The sequence below is a fragment of the Ovis aries genome, chromosome 2 (genome assembly GCF_016772045.2).
Source record: "Ovis aries strain OAR_USU_Benz2616 breed Rambouillet chromosome 2, ARS-UI_Ramb_v3.0, whole genome shotgun sequence".
In the NCBI taxonomy this organism is placed as follows: domain Eukaryota; kingdom Metazoa; phylum Chordata; class Mammalia; order Artiodactyla; family Bovidae; genus Ovis; species Ovis aries.
Genome location: NC_056055.1, coordinates 198,565,201 through 198,591,372, shown reverse-complemented (window position 1 = coordinate 198,591,372; position 26,172 = coordinate 198,565,201). Strand labels below are relative to the sequence as shown.

The 26,172-nt window shown below is 39.6% G+C and overlaps 1 protein-coding gene across 7 annotated transcripts in view; it reads left to right on the top strand.

Moving 5' to 3' along the window:
• The window catches only part of HECW2 (HECT, C2 and WW domain containing E3 ubiquitin protein ligase 2), a 446,556-nt gene that overhangs the window by 317,059 nt on the left and 103,325 nt on the right, over positions 1 to 26,172 (top strand). For all 7 annotated transcript variants that reach the window (XM_060411238.1, XM_060411235.1, XM_027965053.3 and 4 more), the window contains 7 exons: positions 988 to 1,130; positions 6,212 to 6,312; positions 7,043 to 8,392; positions 9,449 to 9,544; positions 18,722 to 18,872; positions 19,533 to 19,636; positions 20,174 to 20,298. In XM_060411238.1, coding sequence (XP_060267221.1) covers positions 988 to 1,130; positions 6,212 to 6,312; positions 7,043 to 8,392; positions 9,449 to 9,544; positions 18,722 to 18,872; positions 19,533 to 19,636; positions 20,174 to 20,298 — 2,070 coding nt within the window. The remainder of the gene's footprint in view (positions 1 to 987; positions 1,131 to 6,211; positions 6,313 to 7,042; positions 8,393 to 9,448; positions 9,545 to 18,721; positions 18,873 to 19,532; positions 19,637 to 20,173; positions 20,299 to 26,172) is intronic.

Below are 26,172 nucleotides of genomic sequence, written 5' to 3'. Positions count from 1 at the left end.
GAAGTATTACTTAAATTCTGCTGTCTTATTCTAAGCAAGTGCTTTTTCCATTAAGCAGATTGCTAAACTTCATGGCCCTTTGGGGAAATTAAATTGTTATGACTATATAAACTTAGTGACCCCTGAGTGTAAAGCTGGCTGGCACTAGTCAGACGTCATTGTTGTTGCCTAGATACTACCAGGGACAGAGACAAATGGTTCAGGTTAGATTTCTGGCTCCATCATTCAGTTTTTCTGAGACACTCATCATAAAAAGAAACACTTTATCTTTGTAATATATGTGAAAGTGTTTGCAAATGAGTAAAGCAGGTTATTTTTCTTTTATATCCTTATTAATATCTGATCCAGTTTTTTCCAATGGCATTCTGAAAACAACAAAGCTTATCTTAACCTCATACTTATATTTTTCTATCCCAGCAGAAATGTCTCTGTGTGCCTTTTAAATTAAGTAACTCCTATTTGAACATCGTTTTATTTTGCTGTAAACCAGGGAAATCATAATATTCGTTAGGTGCTTCTGTTTTAACCACTAAGTGAAGGACGATGATGTCCAACTTCAAAATACCATGGGATGAGGAATTAAGTTTGCTGTTAATCAGAGTATTGGTTAATTCTAAGCCACCATATAACAGGATATTAAATATTAAGGAGTTAAAATAGGATAAATGTGGTGAGCACTAAAATTGTATTGTGCATAATTTAATATTTGATGGCATCTCCTCAAACTATTCAACCCAGAAGAGTTGGATGATTGAAGGTGCTTCCTTTGTCATCTAGATCCAAACTGTTGCTTTTTAATCTTTGTGACTGTTCATGATTCTGAGTGAATAAAAGATTGACAATTGTTGCAGATTTTTCTGGCAATGTAGACTCTCTATGTCATTAGAATTTAAGAGATACTATTTTTTCTTATAGTAATGTATATTAATAAAATGATATACATAATTTTGTATTTCTTTTTTGACTTGTGTTATGTTTTGTTTCCAGAAATACTCCTTTTTTGCACTCCTTACTGATGTCTTAGAGATTGAAATTAAAGACAAGTTTGCTAAGAGCCGGCCTATCATTAAGCGTTTCCTGGGGAAGCTCACCATTCCAGTCCAGAGGCTACTGGAGCGGCAAGCCATTGGGTAATCAGGGATCCTGTTGCAAGTAGCTTCCACTGAAGCAACTGAAATGATACTTTGAAGTCCTAGGGCTTTTCTCACTGATAAGAAGTGGTAACATACTTCTTTTAAAAATGAAAGTGCTGGCATATGCCTTAAAATGTGCAGGATAAAAAGGACTTTATTTTCATTTATCTTTTTTGAGTTATCTATCTTTCCCAAGATGTACCTACTATTAGCATTTCAGCGTAAAATGTCACAGTGCTCAATTGATTTTTGAGTATATTGAAGTCTTTCTATAACAGCCTCTCCCTAGAACAGGATGCCAGTATCAGGTTGACACCTCCCAATCCTAATTAACCCTATCCAGAGATTTTTGTTATGCCTAAGATACCAAAACCACCTGATTTTAGGACCATTTAAAACAGAGCCTAGACTCTAAGATAGTGTGGAGCTCTAAGACATGTGCTTAGAGCTCTAAGACATTCATTTAGGCAACTAGAAATTACTCATTGAGAGAATTTTAAAATGTGGTTTGACATCTGTCTCCTTTCTGTTAGCTTTTTGTAAGCTGTGAATCAAGTAGTTGAGAAATCATAACATGCCTCCATTCCGTATTATAAATGGTGTATATATTTTTACATGGTAAGTACCAGCAAACTCAGTAACACAGCTGCTCTGAGGTAGCACTACGGGGCATCCTTTTCATTTTAGAAGAACATTATGAATGTATGATAACAGTGGTGGTAGTCAGCAGTATCAGTGATAAACAGTAGCTGTAGTTGTGGTAGCAGCAATAATAAACAAAAGTAAACAAAAAAAAGATGGTATGGCCCTATTCTATGTCAGGAGTTAAGTAAATTACACTCATCTGCTTCTATAATCTCGACAGCTCTGCGAGGTGAACAGTGTTGTTATACCCATTTCAGAGATGAGGAATCTGAGGCTAGCAAGCCAGTGGTGGAGCTGGGATTTGAGCAGATCAGTCTGTCCCAGAATCTCGACTTCTCTGCCACATTTTAAGGCTGGCAGTGATGGAATATTCATCCAGCTGAGAGGTTGATCATTCATAGGCACTTTGCAGCTAATTAACTGTCCTCTTAGTATTTTGACAAGTCATGATTTTTTCAGACATTAGTTTCCTCATTTGAAAAATAGTCTTTAGACCAAATGATCTCAAAGACCCCTTCGACATCTGAAATTAAAGAGATTCTAATGGAATCTAATTCTCTGTCCATTAGAGGCAATGGTTGAGCCAGACCACGTAAAGTAGAAATATTATGCTGAAATTCTAGCAGCCTGGTTTAACTTGATAAAACAGGGAAATTGCAGTCATTTTTAAGGACAGCAATTATTGCTTCTAGTGGAGGTAATACTCTTTTGTTGTTGTTGTTCAGTTGCTAAGTCATGTCCAGCTCTTTGCTACACCATGGACTGCAGCATGCCAGGCTCCACTGTCCTCCACTATCTTCTGGAGTTTGCTCAAATTCATGTCCATTGAATCAGTGATACTGTCTAACTGTCTCATCCTCTGTTGCCTCTTCTACCTTTGCCTTCAGTCTTTCCCAGCATCAGGGTCTTTTCCAGTGAGTTGGCTCTTAGCATCAGGTGGCCAAAGTATTGGAGCTTCAGCTTTGGGAAGTTTTAAAAAATTATTTTTAGGATTGATGGAAAATGAAAAATTATAATTGGTGAGAATTAACTATTGGGAATGTAATATGTTTATAATTTAATTTACATAAGTATAATCATATAATTTATATAATATCTGTGATTTTTGACAGAAGTGTCCATTTATGTATACCCATAAGAATAAACAAGGAAAAATAAAGCCTTATTAGTGCTTGAATCTCCTGTTAACTTGCTGACTTTCATTCAGTCTTTTAAAGAATGGATACATAATACTGCCTGGCATAGATTCTGTGTGTACTGGAAGGAAGTCCAGTATGAATTTGCGATATGCCAGAATTATGAAATATTTCCACATAAGTTTTATTAAAAGCATTGCCTGATACTTAGGGATTTGCTTTATTAAATAAATATGATACTACATATTAGTGTATCTGCTCTTAGCATCTAAATATATTTTTAATCTGATTATTACTTTCTATCAAGTAATTGATACATCTTGAAAAATAATGAGTTTTCTTTACTTATGTGTTTTGTAGACTGCAACTCTCTGAAGCAATTGAAGTTTCATGTGGCAAAATTTTATAGGATGAGCTGAAACTCCTTACTGATTACCTATTTCAAGAGTACTGGTTTGAATGTGACATTTTTTTCAGAGAGTGGCTTGCATTCTGTCCAAAAAGCACATCACTTTCCCATGCTTTGTCATTTGCTCTGATTACACTAGTGAGAAAATGCCTCAGTCAGGCAGTGGGAGTTCTTGGGCACTTACTCTTTATAATTATCTACCATAATAATGTATAATATAGGGTACACAATTATCTATCACAGGAAAGAGGCAGGATGAGCCAGATGAAACTGAGGAAGAATAAGAACCAGGTGAATCCCCTGGCAGTCTCTCAGCCAGGATGAAACCCCCTGACTTGGAGTTTCTGAATAGGGAGTCTTTCCTATACTTAGAGATGGGAGAGTTGAGTATCTTGTCGGTTTGGGTGAAAAACAGCACTAATATCTATTAAAAAAATCTTTTTTCAAAGTAAAGAGTCTCATTTGTTAAATTTACTCAACAAATATGTGGATGTGTATACATATAGTATCTACTGAGTGTTAAGCACTGTTTTGGGTATGGGGAATATGATAATGAGCAAAAGAATGGATCCCATTCTTAGAATCCCTGCTAAACATTTACTTCCTAGCTAAAATCCATCACTTTTTAAAGTCTTCATCATCAACACCAACACTTTACTTTTATTACCCAAAGAGGAGGAGAGGAGAGTCAATTTGATTTTAGCAAAGAAGGGAAAATTTTATTATTCCAAGACTGAATGTCCAAAGAGATGGATGAGGACCACATTGTTGAGAGCAGGTTCAGGTAGTTTGCTGCTGGGTTCATGGGTTAGTGGACAAAGGTGGAGCATCTCTGCATGTCAGGCACTGTCTAAAGGCTGGAAGACAGCAGTCAAGGAAAAAGACATCACTTCTGTTATGCAGGTTATAGTCGTTGTAGAATTATTAGAACATTGTAATAGCATTTAACATACTTGTATCATCTAATAGTTAATGCCAAAACATCACTTTACAGGAAAAAATTTCCTTAAAATACCAGCTTAAGTACACAAAACATTGTGATGTCAATTGCATTGGGATGAGCCATGAGTAAATATCACTAAAATCCATGCTACTTAAAGCAGCCGAGGATTATGGAACATGCTCATAAAATGAGATATGATCTGGGGCCTACAGAGCAGGGGCTTCTATGTCATAAATATGTGTGTTCTAATCATGGTTCTGTCACTTAATTGTTGTCTGGCCTTGGGCAAATTACCTATCCTCCCTGTGCCTCAACTTCCTCTTCTGGAAAACAGGGCCACCACCTGGCTCACAGGGAGGATCGAAGGCGATGATGCATGCAAAGCCCTTATTAGGGTATTAGCACTCAGATAGGGGAAACAAAGCATTTTAAGAGCATCAGTCAAATATTTATTACAAAATTTATAGGGAAGAAAAAGTAAAAAGTAAAGGAAACAATCTTATTGTTTTAAGAAATTCTTTGTATTAAGCCAAAGAAATTCATAAGAGCTGAGCTGGGATTTTATGTTAGCATGTGTTCTTTTAAACAGATAACGTCTATTTAAAATTATGCCGAGGAGGTAGAGAACAAGGGAAATTGTCATGTAGATTAGTAATTAATAGGGACCAGAGGCTCTGAACTCTACAGTGGTTCAAGTATTAGGTGGAGGCCTTATGTTTTCCTCCTAAAGTTGCCATTAGAGGGCAGTGTGAGAACAGAGATGGTGTGATTTGGTCCTATCCCTCTGATTATTTTCCTTAATTAAGAATGCATCAGATTCAGAATGAAAGTTACTTGCAGACAAGGAGATGATGTAATCGTATTTGACTTTGGAAATAAACACAGAGTTGAAAAATATCATCTGTTTCATCCTCAAGGAAGCCGATAGCCTGAGCCTGGAGCTAAGATGGAGCAGAGGCTAGGCAGGTCCGGTTGCATGGGCCCCTCCAGTCCACCTGCCAGCATGGCAACAAGACCCCACCAGGTGGTGCAGCCAGCTTCTCCAACCGTCCCATCAGTATCGCTCACAAGTTGCCCAGAGAATCAGTGATAGTCACCCCCACCAAGTGAGGGCCAAGAGCGAGCCCCTTACTCTACAAATGAGAAAGGGGAGGTGCGGCAGCCTCCTGCCCCTCACACAGCGGGAGCAGCTACCAGAGCCTGGCCTGTTCTCACACAGCTCTCTCCTAGCTCTCCACTCCTGTTCTTCAGAATGTAGCAGCTCTGTGCCCTCCATGTGATGACCTTTACCTCTGTTTGCCTTTTCTTTTGTCCATGCCACATGGCATATCTTAGTTCCCCAAACAGGGGTCAAACCCCTGCCCTTTACAGTGGAAGCACGGAGTTGTAACCACTGGACTACCAGGGAATTCCCTGTGCCTGTCTTTTTAGAGGGGCTTCCCTGGTAAGAAATTGCCTGCAATGTGGGAGACCCGGTTCAATCCCTGGGTCTGGAGGCCCCCCCGGAGAAAGTATTCTTGCCTCATGCTAAATGCTAAGGACCCTGGCCCTCTATTCATTTACATTTAAGTCAGGAAACACTCACAATTTTAGGCCTTTTCCAGCTTCTTGATGGCTTTTAAAATGTCCTTTTCCTGATCACTGTTAGCTGTGAGAGAACAAATCAGTGCCCTTTAAAAAATCATAACAACATTATATTGCATTTTGTATTGTATTGCATTTATTAATAATTTTCCTTGTGACAAGATTCCTTTTTATCCCTGGGTTTATAAGTATTCATTTATACAAATGAATAATATTATGTTGACTCTAACATGCCTTTTCATTTTCTCATGAGTATGAAAGTTTTAAGAGAAATATGTGGGGTTTAGGGGGTGGCCTGTAGGAAGAAGATGAAGCCTGACAGCAGAATAGTAGGATGAAAGAACCATTTCTATTCTTGCAGTGACCAGATGCTCAGCTACAACCTTGGCAGAAGGCTCCCAGCTGACCATGTGAGTGGGTACCTCCAGTTCAGAGTGGAGGTCACATCTTCTGTGCATGAAGGTGAGATATCTGTGTAAATACATCACTGTAGGTAGAACTTGTTAAATCTTACTCTGTTGCCAGTTTACATTTGAATCTTACTCTGTTGTCAGTTTACATTTGAATAGAATTGTTTGTGTCCTGTTCTAAACATAAAATAGCTATTGAATGATAGCTAAAGTTTTCCAAGCAGATATGAAAGCCTGTTTATATAAAAAGAAAAATCTCACTTAGGTTTTTATCTGTGTTTGGAAACTGGGATGTGGAATTTTCAGCAGTAGTGAACATATAAAACCTCATGTGTCATGCAATATATATACCTGTTTAGTAGTGAGCAGTGAATCTTAGCAAGCTGTGATAACTGCAAAACAGTCCCCAGCCTTTCTGGCACCAGAGACTGGTCTCATGGAAGACAGTTTTTCCACAGACCAGGGATATGGGGGATGGCTTTGTGATAATTCAAGTGCATTCCATTTATTATGCTGCAACTGACAGAAAGCAGAGCTCAGGCATAATGTGAGTGATGTGGAGAGGCTGTAAATGTAGATGAGGCTTCACTCACTTGCCTGCCACTCACCTTCTGCTATGCGGACTTTTCCAGTGTGTGCCCCTGGGGCTGGGGACCCTTGCTGTGAAGAGTCCTCAATGGGATGACTAAATTCTTTGAACTGACTGGCGGCAAAGAATTAGGATATTAAAAGTTAATTCATAATAGCGCCTTTGTTTTTATCAATGCTGTTTTCTCCTTCAGATGCCTCTCCAGAAGCTGTTGGCACAATACTTGGAGTCAGTTCTGTGAACGGAGACCTAGGAAGCCCTTCTGATGAGGAGGACATGCCAGGGGGCCATCACGACAGCCCAGTTTGTTCCAATGGACCAGTTTCTGAGGAAAGTGCTGATGGGACGCCCAAGCATTCTCTCAGGACTAGTTCTACTCTGGAAATAGACACAGAAGAATTAACTTCTACTTCTTCAAGGACCTCACCTCCCAGAGGACGTCAGGATTCACTCAATGATTATTTAGATGCTATTGAACACAATGGCCATTCTAGGTCAGGTGCAGCTGCTTGCTCGGAGAGGTCCGTGGGAGCCTCTCCGAAGCTAAGGAGTAGTTTTCCCACTGACACAAGACTCAATGCAATGCTTCATATCGACTCAGATGAAGAAGACCACGAGTTCCAGCAAGACCTGGGCTATCCATCCTCCTTGGAGGAGGAAGGAGGCTTGATCATGTTTAGCAGGGCATCAAGAACTGATGATGGGAGCCTGACATCTCAGACAAAGCCAGAGGACAACCCAGTGGAGACTGAGGAAGCCTCCATTAATGAAGCTGCTTCCTTTGAGGATAAGCCGGGAAACCTTCCAGAGCTTGCAGAGACCTCTTTACCCTCAGGCCCAGTCCCACATGAAAGCGAGAATGGCCCAGAGTCTCAACCGAGTGTGGACCAGGGCAGCACTGAATTGTGTGGCTCTCAGGAGGTGGATCAGCCCACAAGTGGGGCCGACACGGGCACTTCTGACACGTCCGGGGGGAGCCGAAGAGCCGTCAGTGAGACAGAGTCCCTCGATCAGGGGTCTGAGCCTTCCCAGGTGTCCTCAGAAACAGAGCCCAGCGACCCTGCCAGGACAGAGAGCGTGAGCGAGGCCAGCACTAGGCCTGAGGGAGAGAGTGACCTGGAAGGGGCCGACAGCTCCTGCAATGAGAGTGTTACCACACAGCTCTCCTCGGTGGAGACACGGTGCTCATCTCTTGAGAGCGCACGGTTCCCTGAAACTCCAGCCTTTTCTTCTCAGGAGGAGGAAGATGGAGCCTGTGCAGCAGAGCCTGCCAGCAGCGGCCCTGCCGAAGGGTCCCAGGATTCCATATGCACTCCTGGTTCCTTACCTGTGGTGCAGGTGCCCAGTGGAGAGGAGGAAGGGCCAGGGTCAGAACCGGCCACTGTACCTGACCAGGAGGAGGTGGGGGAGGTCTGGCAGCGGAGGGAGAGCCTGGAGGGAGCTGCTGCTGCTGCTGAGAGCCAGCCCCAAGAAGAGGGAGCTGCTCGGGATACCCCAGGGGCTTGTGAAGGGGCCACTGCCCAGGAGGAGGGCGCAATTGGAGGTATGATGTAGAAGACAAGGTGGCCTGTGTCTCAGGCATACCTGCTCAGAGGGTTGTCCCTCAGTGTAAATTATGCTGCAGGTCAAGTATTAGCTGAATTCTTCACCCTTGGGTTCAACAGCTTTTTTTTTTTTTTTTTTAATGGATCTTCTACTGCTGAAATAAGAGGGCTGTCAAATAATGAACTTCAAGGCTCTGTATGAATGTGAGCACCTGCTTTCCCTAGGAAAGTGGCCTGTTGGGTGGGGGAGCCTGTGGTCCACACAGCCCTGGAGGCCTAGAGTGCCTAAGGGCAGATGTACAGGAGCAAACTGCACGTGTGCGTGCTGCGCACCATTGCATTCATGTGCCCAGGGCTCGGTTCTCTCATCTGGGCAGTGTGAAGAGGCGTTTAATAAGGAATTTCTAGGTGTGTAGATACCAAGCCAGACAGGCTGACAGCATCTACCAGTATTATCTGTGAGGTTTTCTGGAACATCTTAAGTCGCTCTTTATTGCACGAAGCTTCAAAGCAGAAGGTTCATGTGTGCTTTGCGTCAAAAGTCGTTTTTTGCCTTCTGCAGTATAAGAAATGTCTGCTAAGTTAGGTGATGTGTTCTGACACGTGGAAAATATGCTGTTTGAGTGTCTGAGGATGCAAGTTTACATGTAAAATTTGCTTTCTGTCTCAGTGAATGTGGATTGGTAGAATGATTCCTTCAAACTGTTTTATTATAGATGCATCAGAAAGTCCGAGGATAATATTATATGCCTAAATAGCATAGACTCAGAAATAGAAATGATTTTCTTATCCTGCAATTTGTTTGCTACCTAAAGTATCCCCTTTTTTCTTCCTCCATATATTTTTTTCTCCATTCATTATCTTGAGATCACTGTGTGACCCTAAAGCATTGGTGCATGACTAGGACCGAGGCCAGCGTGGGAAAAGGCAGAAGAGGGGAGGGATGGGAATTGTGGTTGGCCCCAGGATTTATGTAGAGTGTTTTTTTTAACAAGGGCTGTTTTGACACTGAAGGGGAAAACAATACCCAGGTAACTGTTTACCTTTAATCCTAGGTTGTCAATCCAACGGCCACCAGCCACTGCGATCGCTGCCTTCAGTTCGCCAGGATGTTAGCCGGTACCAGAGGGTGGATGAGGCTCTCCCACCAAGTGAGGAACTGCTAACTAAAGGGCTTACCTTGACCAAAGGGTGCAAGGGTGATAGGACCCATGGGAATTAAAGGATAGATGCCCAGGACCCCAGAAGAAGGGAGCTGGCAACTGCCAATCGACTGAGCAGATACAGTCTGGAAAGTGCTTAGCTGTCGACTCCCGACTGGCACTGTTGCACCAGATGAAAGGGCAGCTGGGGAAAGTAAATAAAGGGAAATAAATTCAGATGTTATGGACAACTGGGTATACAATAGAAAAACTTTAAATTTGCCTATTGACAGCATGAATTTTCAATTATTACGCAAATATTCAATTATTGTATAATTAATTATTACACAAATATTTCAATTATTACACATATAGAGATTGTAACAAATAGGTAGAATCTCTTAGAAAAGCTTTAGCTCCATGTGTTATACTGTTTTTTATTTATTTGTAACATTTTAAGTCATTAAGTACAGGGTCCTGGTTGTTCTCTTTGGGATATCCAGAGAAGTGTTATTAATTTCAGAAGTTACTATTTTTTTTGGAGTATGATGATTATCTGGGGATTTGAAAGATCTTTCATTTCCTTCACTTTCAAGAAACACATAGCACTTAAAGGAGACATGGGTGAGGACTAGGGATGCTAGGAAAGTTATGCAACCTAAATTCAGAGAGCTGAGTAATGCCCATGGCCAATCATTGGCTGGATGTAATTTAAACTCTATTCAAGTTTCTATAATCCCTTAAGGCAATATTATTCTGTGAGAGCAAAGCATTTTGGTAAACAATGATATTAATAATAGTAAATACTGCATTTAAGAACATACTGGAAAATACATCTTTCTGCCTTATTGCTTTTCGTTCTGATTCACGTCTCTGTTCACTCTCTTATATGTGATCATGGCAAGAAGCTGATCCTTTTGGCCCTTTGTGTTTTAAAAATGGTAGGACATAAGAGGGGAGAGATAGTATGCATTTAAAAGGCTAAAATGCTGAGTGGTTAGTTTGGGCGAATTCTGACAAAAGAGCTGAAAGATCCTATATGCAATTTGTAGAAATATTGAATTAATCATTTGGAAATACTGTTGTGCACAAATCCTCCCCTTGTTCATATATGTGGGTAACTGAGGGTGATTATTCATAGGAAACACATATTTTAAGCAGTTTTAAAAGATAAGCCAAGAGATTAATTAACCATTGTGTTATCTTAAGCACGTTGGAGGTGGGGGAGGGAAACTTCCTTATTACTTACCCTTGCAGAAAACATTAGGAGCAGAAAAGAAAAATATTCCTGGGTGATATATAGATATAATTGGAGAAAGTTGAATTAGAAACATCAGGAGAGAATTGTGGGAGAACTTGCTTACATGCATACGTGGATTAATAATAAATAATTGGAGTTTCAGGCACCTGGACATGAGGCATGGCGTTGCGTCAGTGTACGGATAAATGGCACCCTCCTGGCCACCTCTGAGGAGATCGGGTGCATTCAGGGTAGTTTGGCTGTAGACTGCTGGCTACATCTGATTTCTGTTGGACTCATAATTTGGTCTCTAGATTGTATTTAAGAAAGACAGGTACTTTCCTGCTAAAATTACGTCCGCTCTTTGTGCTGTTTCCATGCATTTGTTTCAACACTGGTATTTGCATTACACAGATATAATACTAAAATTTTAGGATTTAAAGACATTAACAGTTGGTTGTTCATTTTAATAACTTAATATATCCAAAATGAGAAAAGCACCTTAGTAGTATATCCAATTTAATGAGAAACTGATGAACAGGAGGAAAATTCTTGAGTTGTTCTTTCTTATGTATTATTATTAACTTGCAAATGTGGGGTTTTACCCTATAATGAAGCAGTTATAGATTATGTGTGAGCATACCTGATTACTGTTCAAACTCTGTCCCCACACTGCTTTGCTCTCTCCTATTCCCAGTCTGTCTCATCTACTGACAGTTTATTTAATCACTTGGTTGCCTGTGTTATCTGTCTGTCCTGTCCTGGCCAGTTCTCTGCCTTCCTTTCCTCACTGGGCAGCTCTGCTGCTAGCAGTCTCTGGCCGTGCTTCTAACTTAGAGCTGTGGCATTCTGCATTCACATATTGTCTCATAGGAGCCTCAACTAAGGGGATCCGCTTGGAGTGTGCAGATTGGTCGGTCTCTTAAATGACCTGGCTTAATTATTTTAAGGTTAGGGTTATACTTTTAACATTACTTATTATAGTACCTGGGGGTTTCCCAGGTGGTGCTAGTGGTAAAGAACTTGTCTGCTAATGTAGGAGATGTAAGAGACACATGGGTTTGATCTCTGGGTTGGGAAGATCGCAGAGGAGGGCATGTCAACCCACTCCAATACTCTTGCCTGGAGAATCCCCACAGACAGAGGAGCCTGGTGGGCTCAGAGGGTCACAGAGAGTTGGTCATGACTGAAGCAACTTAGAATGCATGCATGCATTGTAATACCTAAAACTTATGCAGTGCTTTACAGTTTACAGTGCATCTTGAATGTTTTTTAAAAAAATTCTTAGTAACAATTTTGTGAAGTAGGTCAAGAAAGTCTTATCTGTAACTTATAGATCAATGGGTAAAAATCAACTAACCTGATTCTTTATAGATGGAGAAAGCAAAGCCCAGATAAGTTAAGTAACTTAAGATTTCATACCAATAAAAGTTGAGATGGGCTTCCCTGGTGGCTCAAAGTGTAAAAAAATCTGCCTGCAATGCAGGAGACCTGGGTTCGATCCCTGGGTTGGGAAGATCCCCTGGAGAAGGGAATAGCAACCCATTCCAATATTCTTGCCTGGAGAATTCTATGGACAGAGGAGCCTGGTGAACCCCTGTCCATGAGTTGCAAGAGTCAAACATGACTGAGCAGCTAACACACACAAAAGTTGAGACAGAGTCTCAAACATTTTTTCCTCCTCTATGATTTAAGATTATAATGATAGGGACTATTGTGTAGGTAGATGAACGTAAATTCTGAAAGCTTGGTTAGTGGCAAAGTGGTGACATATTTTGGTATTAGGCACAGGCAACACCTGAAGTTAAAGAGTTTGGGCACTGCTCTGAAACTTTATTATATTGTGTTTTGAGGGCAGACCTAGGAAGACTGAAAAGATGCTTAGCTTTCTTTTCTTTCCAGGATGAAGTTACTTAGCAGAGCCTTTCCCTGGGTTCACATAGAAGAAAAGCAGTGACAGTGAGAGTATTAGCAACTATCTTTTGGTGCAGATGGGTTTGGTCTGTTAAGCATTTGTGTTTGACTCAGAAGCGTTTTTTCCTCTGTGTATATCATTATCCCCACACCTGCAGGACAGGGTACTGAAGCATGATCCCCTCATTCTTGGCTCTTTTTCCTTCTTCCTTATTATTATTGTTGCTATTTTAGCTTATATTTGCCTTAAAAATATGTGTGTACTAAAATACAGTGAGGAAACCATCCAATAGAGCTTGCTTCTCTCTGAAGATTTGCAAACTCAATTAAGGGGATACAGAGATGTCCTTGCTATGCTTCTTCACTCTTACAGCTGACTGTGTGGTCATCTATATGTCAGGGTTATAACTTAGTTTTCAAACATCTGTTTGATCTCATTTTATGTAAAGCAGGTTTCCTGCTTTGTTTGCTTCTTCCAGCCTTATTCCTCCTATCTCAGAATCAGGGAGCAGATCTTGGACTTAGTACAAAGACTGCCTCACCTGTAATAATGATCTACTGATTGGTTCTCAAACTCTTATTTTTGCTTTAGGCCACGGACCCTGTGCTGTGACCTTACAGGCTATATAACCCCAACTACTGGTTGAGAGACATTCCAATAAGCCGCATGGCACTCTTGAGAGCCTTGCAGGGAAGCTGGTTGAGTTGAATATGTACTGAGTGCCTTAAGAATCTGTTGTATCTTATTCTGAGATGATTGATAGGCTGGCAGCTGGAGGCCATTCAGGGCTGAAGCCCACTCAGATGTTATCAGCATGACAAATCTTGGTCTTTTTAGCGTTAAGATGAGTGAGAGAAAAAGAATGGTCAGCTCAGCCCCTTCTGAAAAGCTATTTTATTTTTCTCTTATTGCCTCCAGTATAATTGTGGCTTAACCCATGGCTGCACTGGAGACAATAGGAAGCTGTTGAAAAATATTTTTTGCCAAAAAGGGTAGCAATAGGAATAGATTCAGGATGAATAATTCACTGATGAGCAGAGGACTCTTACAGAATCTAGATTAGTGTATTACTTATATGGTGGATTCAAATGGGTAGCCCTGGAAAGACACAGGGGAATGGTTACCATTTTTTTATGTGGTTGTTCACTTTTGTTATTAGAACATCCTTTGAAATAAAGGTTTAAAAGAAGGCAGTGAATCTGAAAAGTACAATTCATCTTATAGAATCTCTACTCTGTTTAAAGCTAGGGGCTCTTAGTCTCTAGAACCTTAAAGTTATTTTTGAGAAAAAAGATTCATGCTTTTAATCTGAAAAGCTTCTTCCTTAAAAACTGAATATTAAGAGATTTGAGATTTTTAATTTTTTTTAACTTTTTATTCGAACATAACATGCATGCAGAAAAGAGCCTATTCCGCCTGCTAAATTCCCACAAACTGAGCCCACTTGGGCAACCAGCACCACACCACTTGTTCTTTGTGCCCCCTTGCAGTCTCTAACTCACACTGCCAAAGGGCAGGGGCACCTGCTGTCTTGACTCCCAAAAGCATGGACAAGTTTAACTTACTTTTGTACTTTATACAAATGGTATCATAATTCCTTGATTGTTTCAATAAGGAAAAATTTGTAGCATCTATTACAAAGCCTAATTATTTCCTTAAAAGTACCGTTAGTTCATTATAACTTCGTCATCTCACCATTTTGTTGAGGATCCCAGGATTATTGTCATTTGTGTAGTGAGCTTATAAGTTTTCTTCACAACACTCAGGTGTTTCATTCTTCTAAGTCCAGTTATCATGAAGTCAGGCCCTGCTCACAGTCCTCTCACCACTTTGATTCATGGAGACAGTTCGGTACTGGCTTCCCTGAGATGTGACTCATCCTGTCTAGACATTGATTCTTCCCAGCCTCAGCATGCACTGAGATGTGTTCATGTCTTCATCTGATCACCTGGGTGGTCCAGTGGAGACCAAGGTCTAGTGTGAAAGGAGCGAGGAAGAAGAATGAGGAGATGAAGCGCGGCCTTACGATTGACCCCTGCTCCATGCCCATATGGGCTGATTCCAAAAGTTGAAACTATCTAAGGCCTCACCTGCTCTACCTTCCTGCCTCTGGGATAGACGCTGTGACAGCAGCTTGGTGCAGATTTTGATGCTTTCTAATTCTGCAACTTCCCCTTATTGTCCAGCTATTTAAAGGGGAATATTATTAATATATTTGAATTTCAGGGTATCTAAGTGTCCCATTGCTCCTGGATCTCAGTTTGGAGTATTTAGACTGAAATTTTGTTTCTTGTGAGCCTGTACTTCATGACCTCTGAGAAGTCCAGCATCAGCTCCATGGGTTTGTACAATGAATTAGCTACATTTTAAAGTTTTTATTAATTTGTGTGGGTGTTCCTTAAATTTTAGTGTCCTTAGGAACCACCTGGGAAGGTTATTAAACATGTAGATAACTGAATGCTGGCTTCAGATAGTCTGATTCTGAACAGCTGGGATATCTCCTGGGAATCTGCATTTACATTGATCCTCGCAGTGATTCTGACACATACTTTCAGAGCCTCATACCTTGAGAAGCATTTCTCTACATAATAGTTTTCAAACCTTTTTATTGCCATGAAGCTCTTTATGGAAATGAAGTCTTATGTGGAAGACCAAAATGCACTAAAGATAATATTGGAGCTGCAGTGACCGAAGTGCAGTTAGCGGGTGGTTTTCAGGACCCCAGAACCTCTGGACAAAAAGTATGAATGGATTTAGAGTCTGTATTGGAAATTCTGGCCTAGACATAAGATGGTGCTAGGTCCTTACTGAACCTAATGTAGTAAAATGCATGTCATTTGCCAACTTATGTTATTTTAGATATGAAAGGAACCTTAACAATGCTTACTTCTGTCCTCTAGTTTTTCAGGTAAAGAAACTGTGGTCCATAGAGGTGTGGTAATTTGTTGAACGTCACATAGCAAACGTGTGACAAAGCCATGGCTAGATACAGGCTTTCTATTTACTAATCTAGTTCAACACATGCGTGTGCACACACAAACACACACAGCATACTGATTATATACCCCAGTTTATAGTGTGGCAAGACAGGGAAGTAAATGCTAAGACCCCAGTCTTCTAACCCTGCTTGTCTGATTTGAGTATTAGCTGTGAATGAAACTTATGTCTGACAACGTGTTCTCATTTACTTTCTTAACCAAGAACAAACCAGGCCTCATGTGAAAACGTATATTAAAGCAACCATACCTCTGCCTCCTGAAAAGTAATCTTGATATATAATGATAGAGGACTGACCTTCCTATAGGTACCTCTGCTGTCTTTGCCTAGATGGAAGGGTATCAAACTACTTGGGTAAGCGTGGATGTGTACTTCACATATATGGCAATAGCATAACAGTCTTTCCCAATTCAATGCCAAGAGTCCACTTAAGACCAGTAAATAGCATTTCTCTTTATGGGGATTTAGGTAAGAACTTCAATGCAAAGATATGATATTTGATAGGGAGAGTCATAATGTACATCCAGCATCCCATATTCTAAGAAAGCAAATTTTTGGAAATTGTTTTCTTTTTTTTAATAAATTTATTTATTTTAATTGGAGGCTAATTACATTACAATATTGTAGTGGTTTTGCCCTACATTGACATGAATCCGCCTCGGGTGTACATGTATTCCCCATCCTAACCCCCCTCGCACCTCCCTCCCCATCCCATCCCTCTGGGTCATCCCAGTGCACCAGCCCTGAGCACCCCATCTCATACATCAAACCTGGACTAGTGATCTGTTTCACATATTATAATATACATGTTTCAATGCCATTCTCCCAAATCATCCCACCCTCACCCTCTCTCACGGAGTCTTTCTTCCCATTGTATAGAAATATCTTTACTGAAATACAAAGTAAAGTTATTCCTGGCCTTTGTGGAAAGTGAATACAAGATTCATTCTTTTTTATAGCTATACTTTATTTAAATTATTTGTTCATTTGTTATATGCTGTGTGCAAGGTACAGTGGTGAATATCTTTGGAGATTACCCCTTTCCCTCAAAGCCATTCCCCTCCATTTTGCTACCCATATGGGCCTCATACAGGTCATGTTTCATGGGGTAAATTCTTATGTAGTTTATTCAAGGGAAAAGTTCCACCTTTGAAGTTAATTTTTTATTTTCTTTTGTCAGAAAATGGAAAGTATGCAACAGTGTGTTTTCTTTTCTAACTCAAATGCCAGAAAACTTGGAGCCAAATTTTAGTTACAACCTCATCTTGGGAGCTTGGCAGCATATTTCTCTCTCTCTGTCTGCTTCCTTTCGTTGGTTTCTATTCTGTTTTTATTCCTAATTGACCTATTCTACATTTTTTAAAAATTGGAAGCTAATGTAAACATTCCTGGGGGAAGGAATGGACATTTGTTTCCATATGCGTTTGATTTGACGTACAGCATGTGCTTGAATCATCCTGGCTCTGATGAGAGAGGAATGCAGTGGGAATACTTGTTCTCAGAATCTTGGAGCTGGGAAACTATGTGAAGAGCAGAGCAAAACAATGGAATGGATCAAAGGGTTTGAAAAATGGTTCCTGAACGTGCTTTTATGTCCTTACCGTTTGACCGCCTATGGCAGGCTGAGCATGCGGTCTTTTGCAGCTGTCCTACTGATGAGATTGTAGCTGTCCCCAGATAATGCAGGTTTGGCAGCCTGCTTCATCATGAGTCCGTGTCACCTTGGAGCATGAGCGACATGGAGTTGTCTGTTGTCTTGTGTTCTGCTTTTCCTCAGCCCAAGTTTTCTTTCCCTTGCCATATGTCATAAGTTATGACAGGCTGAGAGCAACAAAAGGAAATCTTTCCAATTCCAGCTGAGGCCGTCCTCAGTGGTCTTCTGGTGCTGGCTGGTCCACCATGCCGGGCTCTGCGGTCCTAAAGACTTTGTTGGAATACGTGTTCCACTCACCTACAGAGTAAATGCTGTAGCTGGTCAGGAGCAAGCATACTTTCCCCTTGGTCTCTAGTTTTAGACCTATGTTTTCTGTTGATAAACTATGTGATCACATGGAGAGTTTTGATATTAACAGAGCTGTTCAAGAGAAAGGTGCTCATTAATTTCAAAACATATTTGCCAGAGAAATAGCATTATATAAAGAACTTTCCTGGTTAAAGAATAGATCTCTGCTGTTTTAATATATTCCTATATAAATTACCCTTCCCAACTGCAGTCAACTTAAAAATTATTGCCTTTTGTAAAGATCACCTCATGATCTGCTTATTTTAATAGGAAAATGGCCTCTTAGAGAATTCACAGAGGTGGGATGTCTGGCCTTGAAGACTAGTCTGGTTGCTGTGTTTATTGAATGTGCTCTTATATGTTTATTAGCAAAGACTAATACATTTAATGAGATTGCTTAAACATAAAATTCAATAATCTTTTAAAACATGGTTTTTATTTGAGGTTGGAAACAAGTCATTAACCTTGCTCTGGAAATATATTCCTCTTTGGGAAAGTGCAAATGGCAATTCATAGATAATGATACTGTTTGATGACTAGGATAGCAATTTCTTCTGAAGACTACTACATCTACTAAAATTGTGTATAAATGTGCATGTGGAAATTTCCAGCTATGAATCTTTCTTCCAAGTTGGGGAAAAAAACAGAAAAATCTTTTTTTTTTTTTGTGAAAATAAACATCAATACCAATTTTGATGTGAATATCTAAAATATTATGATACCAACTAATATTTTTTAAATGCTGGTACTTGCATGTAAAGGATGAGCGTTGGAGGCAGATCAAGGGGGATCCCCCATGATCAGGAGTTTTTTAAGGGCTTGGTTATGCACTCAGGAGCTGTTTACTGACTGGTGAAACACATTCTGGTGTAGACTAGGGGTGGGGGGTGGTTGCTGGATTATGCAGCCAGGTATATGTTGTTGGCCCCAAATTATAGCATGTCAGAGAGAGAAACACGTGCTGCTTAATGAGCCACATCAGTGGCTTCAGTTGCTCCTCCTAATCCCTCTCCGTGCATTACTGCTGTTTAGACTGGGAGGCGCGCATTGACAGCCACGGCAGGATCTTCTATGTGGATCACGTAAACAGAACCACGACGTGGCAGCGGCCCACAGCTCCCCCTGCCCCGCAGGTGCTGCAGAGGTCCAACTCCATACAGCAAATGGAGCAGCTGAACAGGCGGTGAGGATGGGCAGTTTTGTGGTTGGGCTAATTTTTACATGTGCGAAATGGAAAACGCGGTTGCCTCTTTGATCTTTGGGTGTCCTGTCATTAAGGCGGAGCTATGGCCTCTCTTGATTCATAGACTTCATTGACTGTCTGTCTCTTGGTTGAAAAGTATTAAGCGCACACATCCACAGCTTGCTTGGAAACTATAGAGAGGAAACAAGTAATCAACCAAGGCATTGATTTTTAGTACAATGGACCATATATATTTGTCATTTGAAGACAAATAGCTTTTTAAATATCTAGAATCTTCATTTGTGATGCATCTTTATTATTTGCCTAAGCTTTTAAAACCTATCCTTCTTTTACAAAAATGAATTGCTATGGAACAAAAGTTGTTCTTAACAATATGGGAATTTCGTTTTCTTTGATTAAAGGCCACAATTTAAAATAAAAAAGTTTTATTAATTTGTTAGGAAAATGTTCCACAAACTTTAAACAGAAGACATTAAGTTCAATGATTTTCTTAACAGATGGCCCAGAAGGTAGAGGGATGAGTTTGGGAGAGGAAATGGCCCAGGCTGGGAAGCTGGGGGAAACGTCTGAGTTCTGGGGCAGCAGTGAGCCCCATGTGTTCGAGGCTGCTGTGATTTAACTCTAGGCTCCTGATTTTAGATACCAGAGTATCCGCAGAACCATGACCAACGAGAGGCCTGAGGAAAATAGCAATGCTATTGATGGGGCCGGGGAGGAAGCCGAGTTTCACCAAGCCAGTGCAGGTAAGAGCCTGCAGGTTGGTTTGTTTTGTAATCTCACAAAAGTAGAAAACAAATAAGTAAGGGTTTCCAAGAAATGAGGCTTTCTTTAAAAGGATTTCTGATCTTCATTAAGATCTAGCAATCCAACTCAAAAAGTCAAATTCACTAGACACCTCTTTTAATTTTTGACTTTTTATTTAGTACTAAGAATCACAAAACCAAATAGAATATAAATTACTTTAAATCTCTGGGTCTGTGCAGTAGTGAATAAAGAAAAGAATCTGATCACCTGAAATCTGATCACCTGAGATGCAACCTGCATCTCAGGATGCGTTAAAATGTTAATAATGACTATGAACATTACTGAGTTCCATTTTAGTGTGATGAAGAGCAGTTGAGTTTTATACATGAATTTACAGATACAAAAAAATATATTTGAGGATTAAAATAATAGTAGATGATATAGGTGCTCTTTTAAAATAGAGATGCAAGTGAATAAGTATGTTTCCACCAGGTGCAAAGCTTTCCCTGAACGCCTTTGTGGTCTGCCCTGTCTAGATTTTCGACGGGAGAGCGTCCTGCCCCACTCTACCTCCAGATCCAGGCTCACGTTGCTGTTACAGTCTCCGCCCGTGAAGTTCCTCATCAGCCCAGAGTTCTTCACCGTGCTGCATTCTAACCCTGTGAGTAGCCAGTCTGAGAGGATGTGAGCAAAAAAGCAATAGGCCAAAGGAAATTATCCTCATTTGTGTATTGACAGTAAGAATGGAAATAGCTGATGTTTACCAAGTGCCATGTGTTCCAGCTCAGCATTAAGTACTACCTATGTCTTGAACCATTTAGCCCAAACATAGAGACCTATGAGTTCGATAAAACTTCTGTCTTTTCCTGATGAAGAAACCAAGGTACATAAGGGGTGAAATAACTTGCTCAAGAGATTGTTAGGGTTAAAAATCCGAGAGATGCTGACTCTCTATACTCTTAATGACCACTTTATTTTTCCTGCACAAATATAACCAAATATCTCAGCACTGACAGCAGGCATTCGTTAGCTTGGGCTTTGAGATCATGATTCCGGGCTCCCCAAAAGAACAAAGGAATATAAAATGTTACATTGCTGTAATCTGAAAAAATAAATCAATAAATAGAGGAATATTTTAAAATATATAAAATGTGTATGGGAGATCATGGTATATTTTTTTCTGCCGAGAGGAGAGTAGTGGTGTTTGCAGCAATTGAAATAGCACATGCATGGACCCTAGGGCTCAGAAGGGGGCAGAGGGGCTGCTGTGTGGTGATAGAAAGAATGAGTGGTGTGGTATTACACTGGACATTGGAAAGTCAGCAAGATCTGGATCATAGATCTGCCTTTGGGGCATGGCAGGGGATTTAGATTCTATTCTGAGATCAGAGTGACATTCTTGGATTTGGAGGATGTAGAAAGGCAATAGTGGAAGGTTTAAAAGACTGATAGTTTTAAAGATTGAGTAGGAATTTGCCCTAGAAATAAGACAGGCCAGAGCTCTCTAGGTAGAAAGAGTATCATTTACAAAATAAGAGATTCATAAAGTTGCAGGCTGTCTTAGTAATTTGTAGAACTACTGAAACTGAATTATTAGTGCAGCAGTTTGGTATTGCTGGTATGTGGAGAGCATAGGACACTAGCAAAAGTCAGATTTGAAAGGTGGGCAGAAGCCAGGTTGTTGTTGTTAAGTCGCCTAGTCATGTCTGATTTTTTGCAACCCCATGGACTGCAGCATGCAAGGCCACCTTGTCCCTAACCATCTCCTGGAGTTTGCCCAAGTTCATGTCTATTGCATTGGTGATGCCATCTAGCCATCTCATCCTCTGACACCCTCTTCTCCTTCTGCCCTCAGTCTTTCCCAGCATCAGGGACTTTTCCAATGAGTCAGTTGTTTGCATCAGGTGACCAAAATACCAGAGCTTCATCTTTAGCATCAGTCCTTCCAATGAGTATTTAGGGTTGATTTCCTTTAAAATTGTCTGGTTTGATCACCTCATTGTCCAAGGGAATTTCCAGTCTTCTCCAGCACCAGAGTTCAAAGGCATCAATTCTTTGGCACTCTGCCTTCTTTATGGTCCAGCTCTTACAACTGACCACTGGGAAGACCATAGCCTTGACTATATGGACCTTTGCTGGCAGGATGATATATATTTTTTTCAGAAGCTAGGTTACAGGAATCTAAACTCATGTATGGAACAATTCTAGGAGATTGAAGGCTTTCATATAAAGAAGAATGAATAACATTTAGAGTTGTCACTGTAAAACAATAAGTCATGCTGTGGTGGGAAGAGCTTTGAACTTGGAATCAAATAACACAAGTTTTCCTTTGCTTGTTCATTTACTTATTCCTTTGTTCAACCAATATTTATTAAATCCCCGTAATTTGCCCAGTACATTCCAGACTCTCAGGCAGAGTGGTAAACAAGACAAGAGTAGAATAAATATGAACTAGTGAACAAAAAGATAATTCAGGCAGTGAAATGTGCCATGAGGCAACTGAAACAGTATAGATGACTGGGCTAGGGTGAGTAGGGGGCCAGGCTATTGGAGATGCTGGTTTAGATCAGGTGGGTGGAAAGACTTCTCCAAGATATTATAAAATTTCAAGAAGCTAGGAAGGTAAAGGTCTTAGAGAAGAACTTTCCTTGCCAAGCAAGAGCAAAGGCTTGAGGATAGGAATGAGTTTGATGTAGTATATGGTATAATCAGAGGGGTGAACAGGGCTTCAATATGTAGGGCTTGTGTAATCTGGCAAGGAGTTTGGGTTTCATTCTAAGTGGGTTTTATTCCTAAAGGAGTTCATGTGGGGATATAGTTTTGATTTTTTTTTTTTAAAGTTTCTTCTACCTGCTATGTTGAAAATAGGTTTTAAAAGGCAAACTTGTCATCTGGGAATAAGTGAAAAGGCCCTGTGGTGAGACATGGAAAGGACCTGGACTAGTGCAGTAGTAGTAGAGATGGTGAGAATGTATCTTGGAGAAAGAGCTGATACTTTTCACATACTTTTGTCAATGAGGTCAGCACCTTCTTTGTTGAGCCAGATAATAGTTTTTGAATATTGGATTTATTTTTGTTCATTTTGTTTGTGTGTATGTGTGCTATTTGCAGTGTTAACAGCACAACTTGAACTTTATTCCATATTATTAGCATTTTATTTTCTTCATCAATTTCTTAAATCTAAAACTTATGTTTAGAAACTGGCAGCCAGCAAACTTTTTCTGGAAAGGGCCAGAGCATAAATATCTTCAGCTTTTGGGCCAAGGACAGCATGTACATGAATGGATGCGATTATATTCCAATGAAACTTTGTTTGCAAACACAGCCAGCCAGTCTATAAGTCTCTAGTTTACTCATTGCTAGTCTAGACAGCCCATAAAACAGTATTAAGACTTGGTTTGCACTTACTGATTTCTGTAGTGTTAATATTCCCACTGTGGCCAATTTCAAGCTACCATCTTTTTTGTTGTGTGATTTCTGTTTTGTTATATATATTCATTTTTTGTATTTTCTTGATTTCACGTATTATGTGATAACATACCGTGTTTGTCCTTGTCTTATTTCACTAAACCTAATACTCTCTAGGTCCATCCACATTGTTGAAAATGGCAGAATTTCATTATTTATTATGGCTGGGTAATTGTGTCTTCTTTAACTGTTCATCTGTTGATGGAAACTGGTTTCTTCCGTATCTTGGTATTGTAAATAATACTGTTGTAAAGATTGGGGTGCATGTATCTTTTCAAATCAGTGTTTTTCCCCAGATGTATACCCAGGAGTAGAATCGCTGGATCATATGGTAGTTCTATTTTTAGTTTTTTGCGAAACCTTCATACTCTTTTCCACAGTGGCTGTGCCAATTTACATTCCCACCAACAGTGGGCAACAGTTCCCTTCTTTCTACGTCCTCACCAACATTTTTTATTTGTAGATATTTAGATAATAGCCATTCAGACCGGTAGGAGGTAATATCTCATTGTACTTTTGATTTACATTTCTCTTATGATTAGTGATGTTGAACACTGTTAGCTATCTGTAAGTATTGTAAAAATTGTAAGTAAAAATTCTATTTAGGTCATCTGCATGGTTTTTAATTGGGTTGTTTGTACTTTTGATACTGAGTTGTATGATCTGATTATATAATTTATATTCTAATCAAGGATATTAACCCATTGTCAGTCATATTATTTGTAAATATTTTCTCCCACTTAGTAGGTTTCTTTTGCTATGCAAAAGCTTTTAAGCTCAGTTAGGTCCCATTTGTTTATTTTTGCTTTTGTTTCTTTTGCTTTAGGAGACATCCAAAAAATATATATTTCTATGATTTAGGTCAAAGAGTGTTCTGCATTTGTTCTCTTCTAGGAGTTTTATGATTTGATGTCTTGCATCTAAGTTTTTAATCCATTTTGAGTTTAGTTTTGTATGTGGTATGAGGAAATTTTCTAATCTCATTCATTAACATGTAGGTGTCCGGGTTTCTCAGTACCACTTATTGAAGATATTGTTTTTTCTCCACTGTATACTCTTGCCTCCTTTGTCATAGATTAATTGACTTGAAGTGTGTGGGTTTACTTTTGGCTTCCTGTTCTGTTCCATTTATCTATGTGTCTGTTTTTGTGCCCAGTACCATACTGCTTTTGGAAAAGACCCTGATGCTGGGAGGGATTGGGGGCAGGAGGAGAAGGGGACAACAGAGGATGAGATGGCTGGATGGCATCACTGACTCGATAGACGTGAGTCTGAGTGAACTCCGGGAGTTGGTGATGGACAGAGAGGCCTGGTGTGCTGCAATTCATGGGGTCGCAGAGAGTCGGACACGACTGAGCAACTGAACTGAACTGAACGACACAGTTTCGATTACTGTAGCTTTATGTATGCTCTGAAGTCAGGGATCATGGTCACTCTAGCTTTGTTCTTTTTTCTCAAGATTGATTTGGCAATTCATGGTCTCTTGTGCTTCTGTACAAATTTTAGGATTTTTTTTTTCTAGTTCTATGTAAAATGCCATGGGTATTTCATAGGGATCGCATTAAAACTGTAGATTGCCTTGAGTAGTATGGACATTTTAACAGTATTAGTTCTTCCAACCCAAGGATACAGAGGATCTTTCCTTTTCTAAACATTTCAGTTTCCTTTATCAATGTTTTATAGTTTTAAGGACATAAGTCTTTCACATCCTTGGTTAAGTATATTCTAGGTATTTTATTCTTTTTGAGGCAATTTTAAACAGAATTGTTTTTTTTTTTTTGTCTTTGCTTTCTCTGTTAACTCATTATTAGTGAATAATAGAAAAGCAACAGATTTCTGTATTTTAATCTTGTATCTTATGACTGCTGAATTCATTTACTAGCTCTAATAGTTCATTGGTGGATACCTAATCATTCTTATTGAAAAGAACAAAAATTAAGTAGATACATAGTTGCCATAGTTCTAAAGGAAAACTTGAGGAACAAAATACTGTTTTTTGTTTGTGTGTGTCTGTGTATGTGTGTTTGTTTTTACTATTTTTGCATTGTAGTTGCTTTAAGATATATTCTACTGCCCTCTGCTGGTTGTGATCAGATTGCTTCCAAAATTGTCTTAAACCATTTCCCCTGGTAACTCAAGATTTAATTCTTAGTGTCATGTCGTTGATATTTGGGATGACTGTGTTTGTCTAATAATTATCAAACATACATACATTTTATTATATGCAACTAAATAATTTTTCCAACATACATGCCAAATGATTATTTTACACTGGATGAGGTATCCATTCCCTTCTCCAGGGAATCTTGCCAATCCAGAGATTGAACCCAGGTCTCTTGCGTTGCAAGCAGATTCTTTACCATGTGAGCCACCAGGAAAGCTCTAAATAATTACTACTTTAGCTTTTAATATGTTCTAGAAATACCTTAATTCTATCATATAAGCTCCTTTCTACTTAATGAAAAAAAGTATTGTTCTAAAATACTCAAATATATTCTTATAAGTCAGAAACTTGTGCTATTGCAAAAATAGATGAACTGATAATTACAGTTAGTTTTATCAATAAGTTTCCCTCCATTTTACTTCTTAGCCAGATGAGAAAAATATAAAGTCCCTATGATTAAAAATATTGTGAAGATAAACTGCATAAAACAAGACTATTTCCATATAATATCATATATCTTATGGAAACAATATTACTTGATTTTGTTTATAATAAATTTTGTTTAGTGAATAATATATACAGATGCTCACATCTACTTCCTTGTGAGTCTTTGTATACATTTACTATGGCAGCAGTGATGTTTTCCAAGCATGAATTCAGAATACCTATTCCTGATGAAGGATTTCTGGAAAATGAAAGATTTTATTTAGCAATAATACCTGTGTTATTGGAAATAACAGATTTAGAGTAAAGTAAGACTGGGCCAAGTAATCCTGGACATACGATCACTGTAACACTTAAAAAACCTGCTCCCAAAAAAGGAGGTTTGATTATTACTTGCATTGATTGTGATTAATTAATTGATAAGTTGGTTGATTGATAAGACATATAATTTTCTTATTC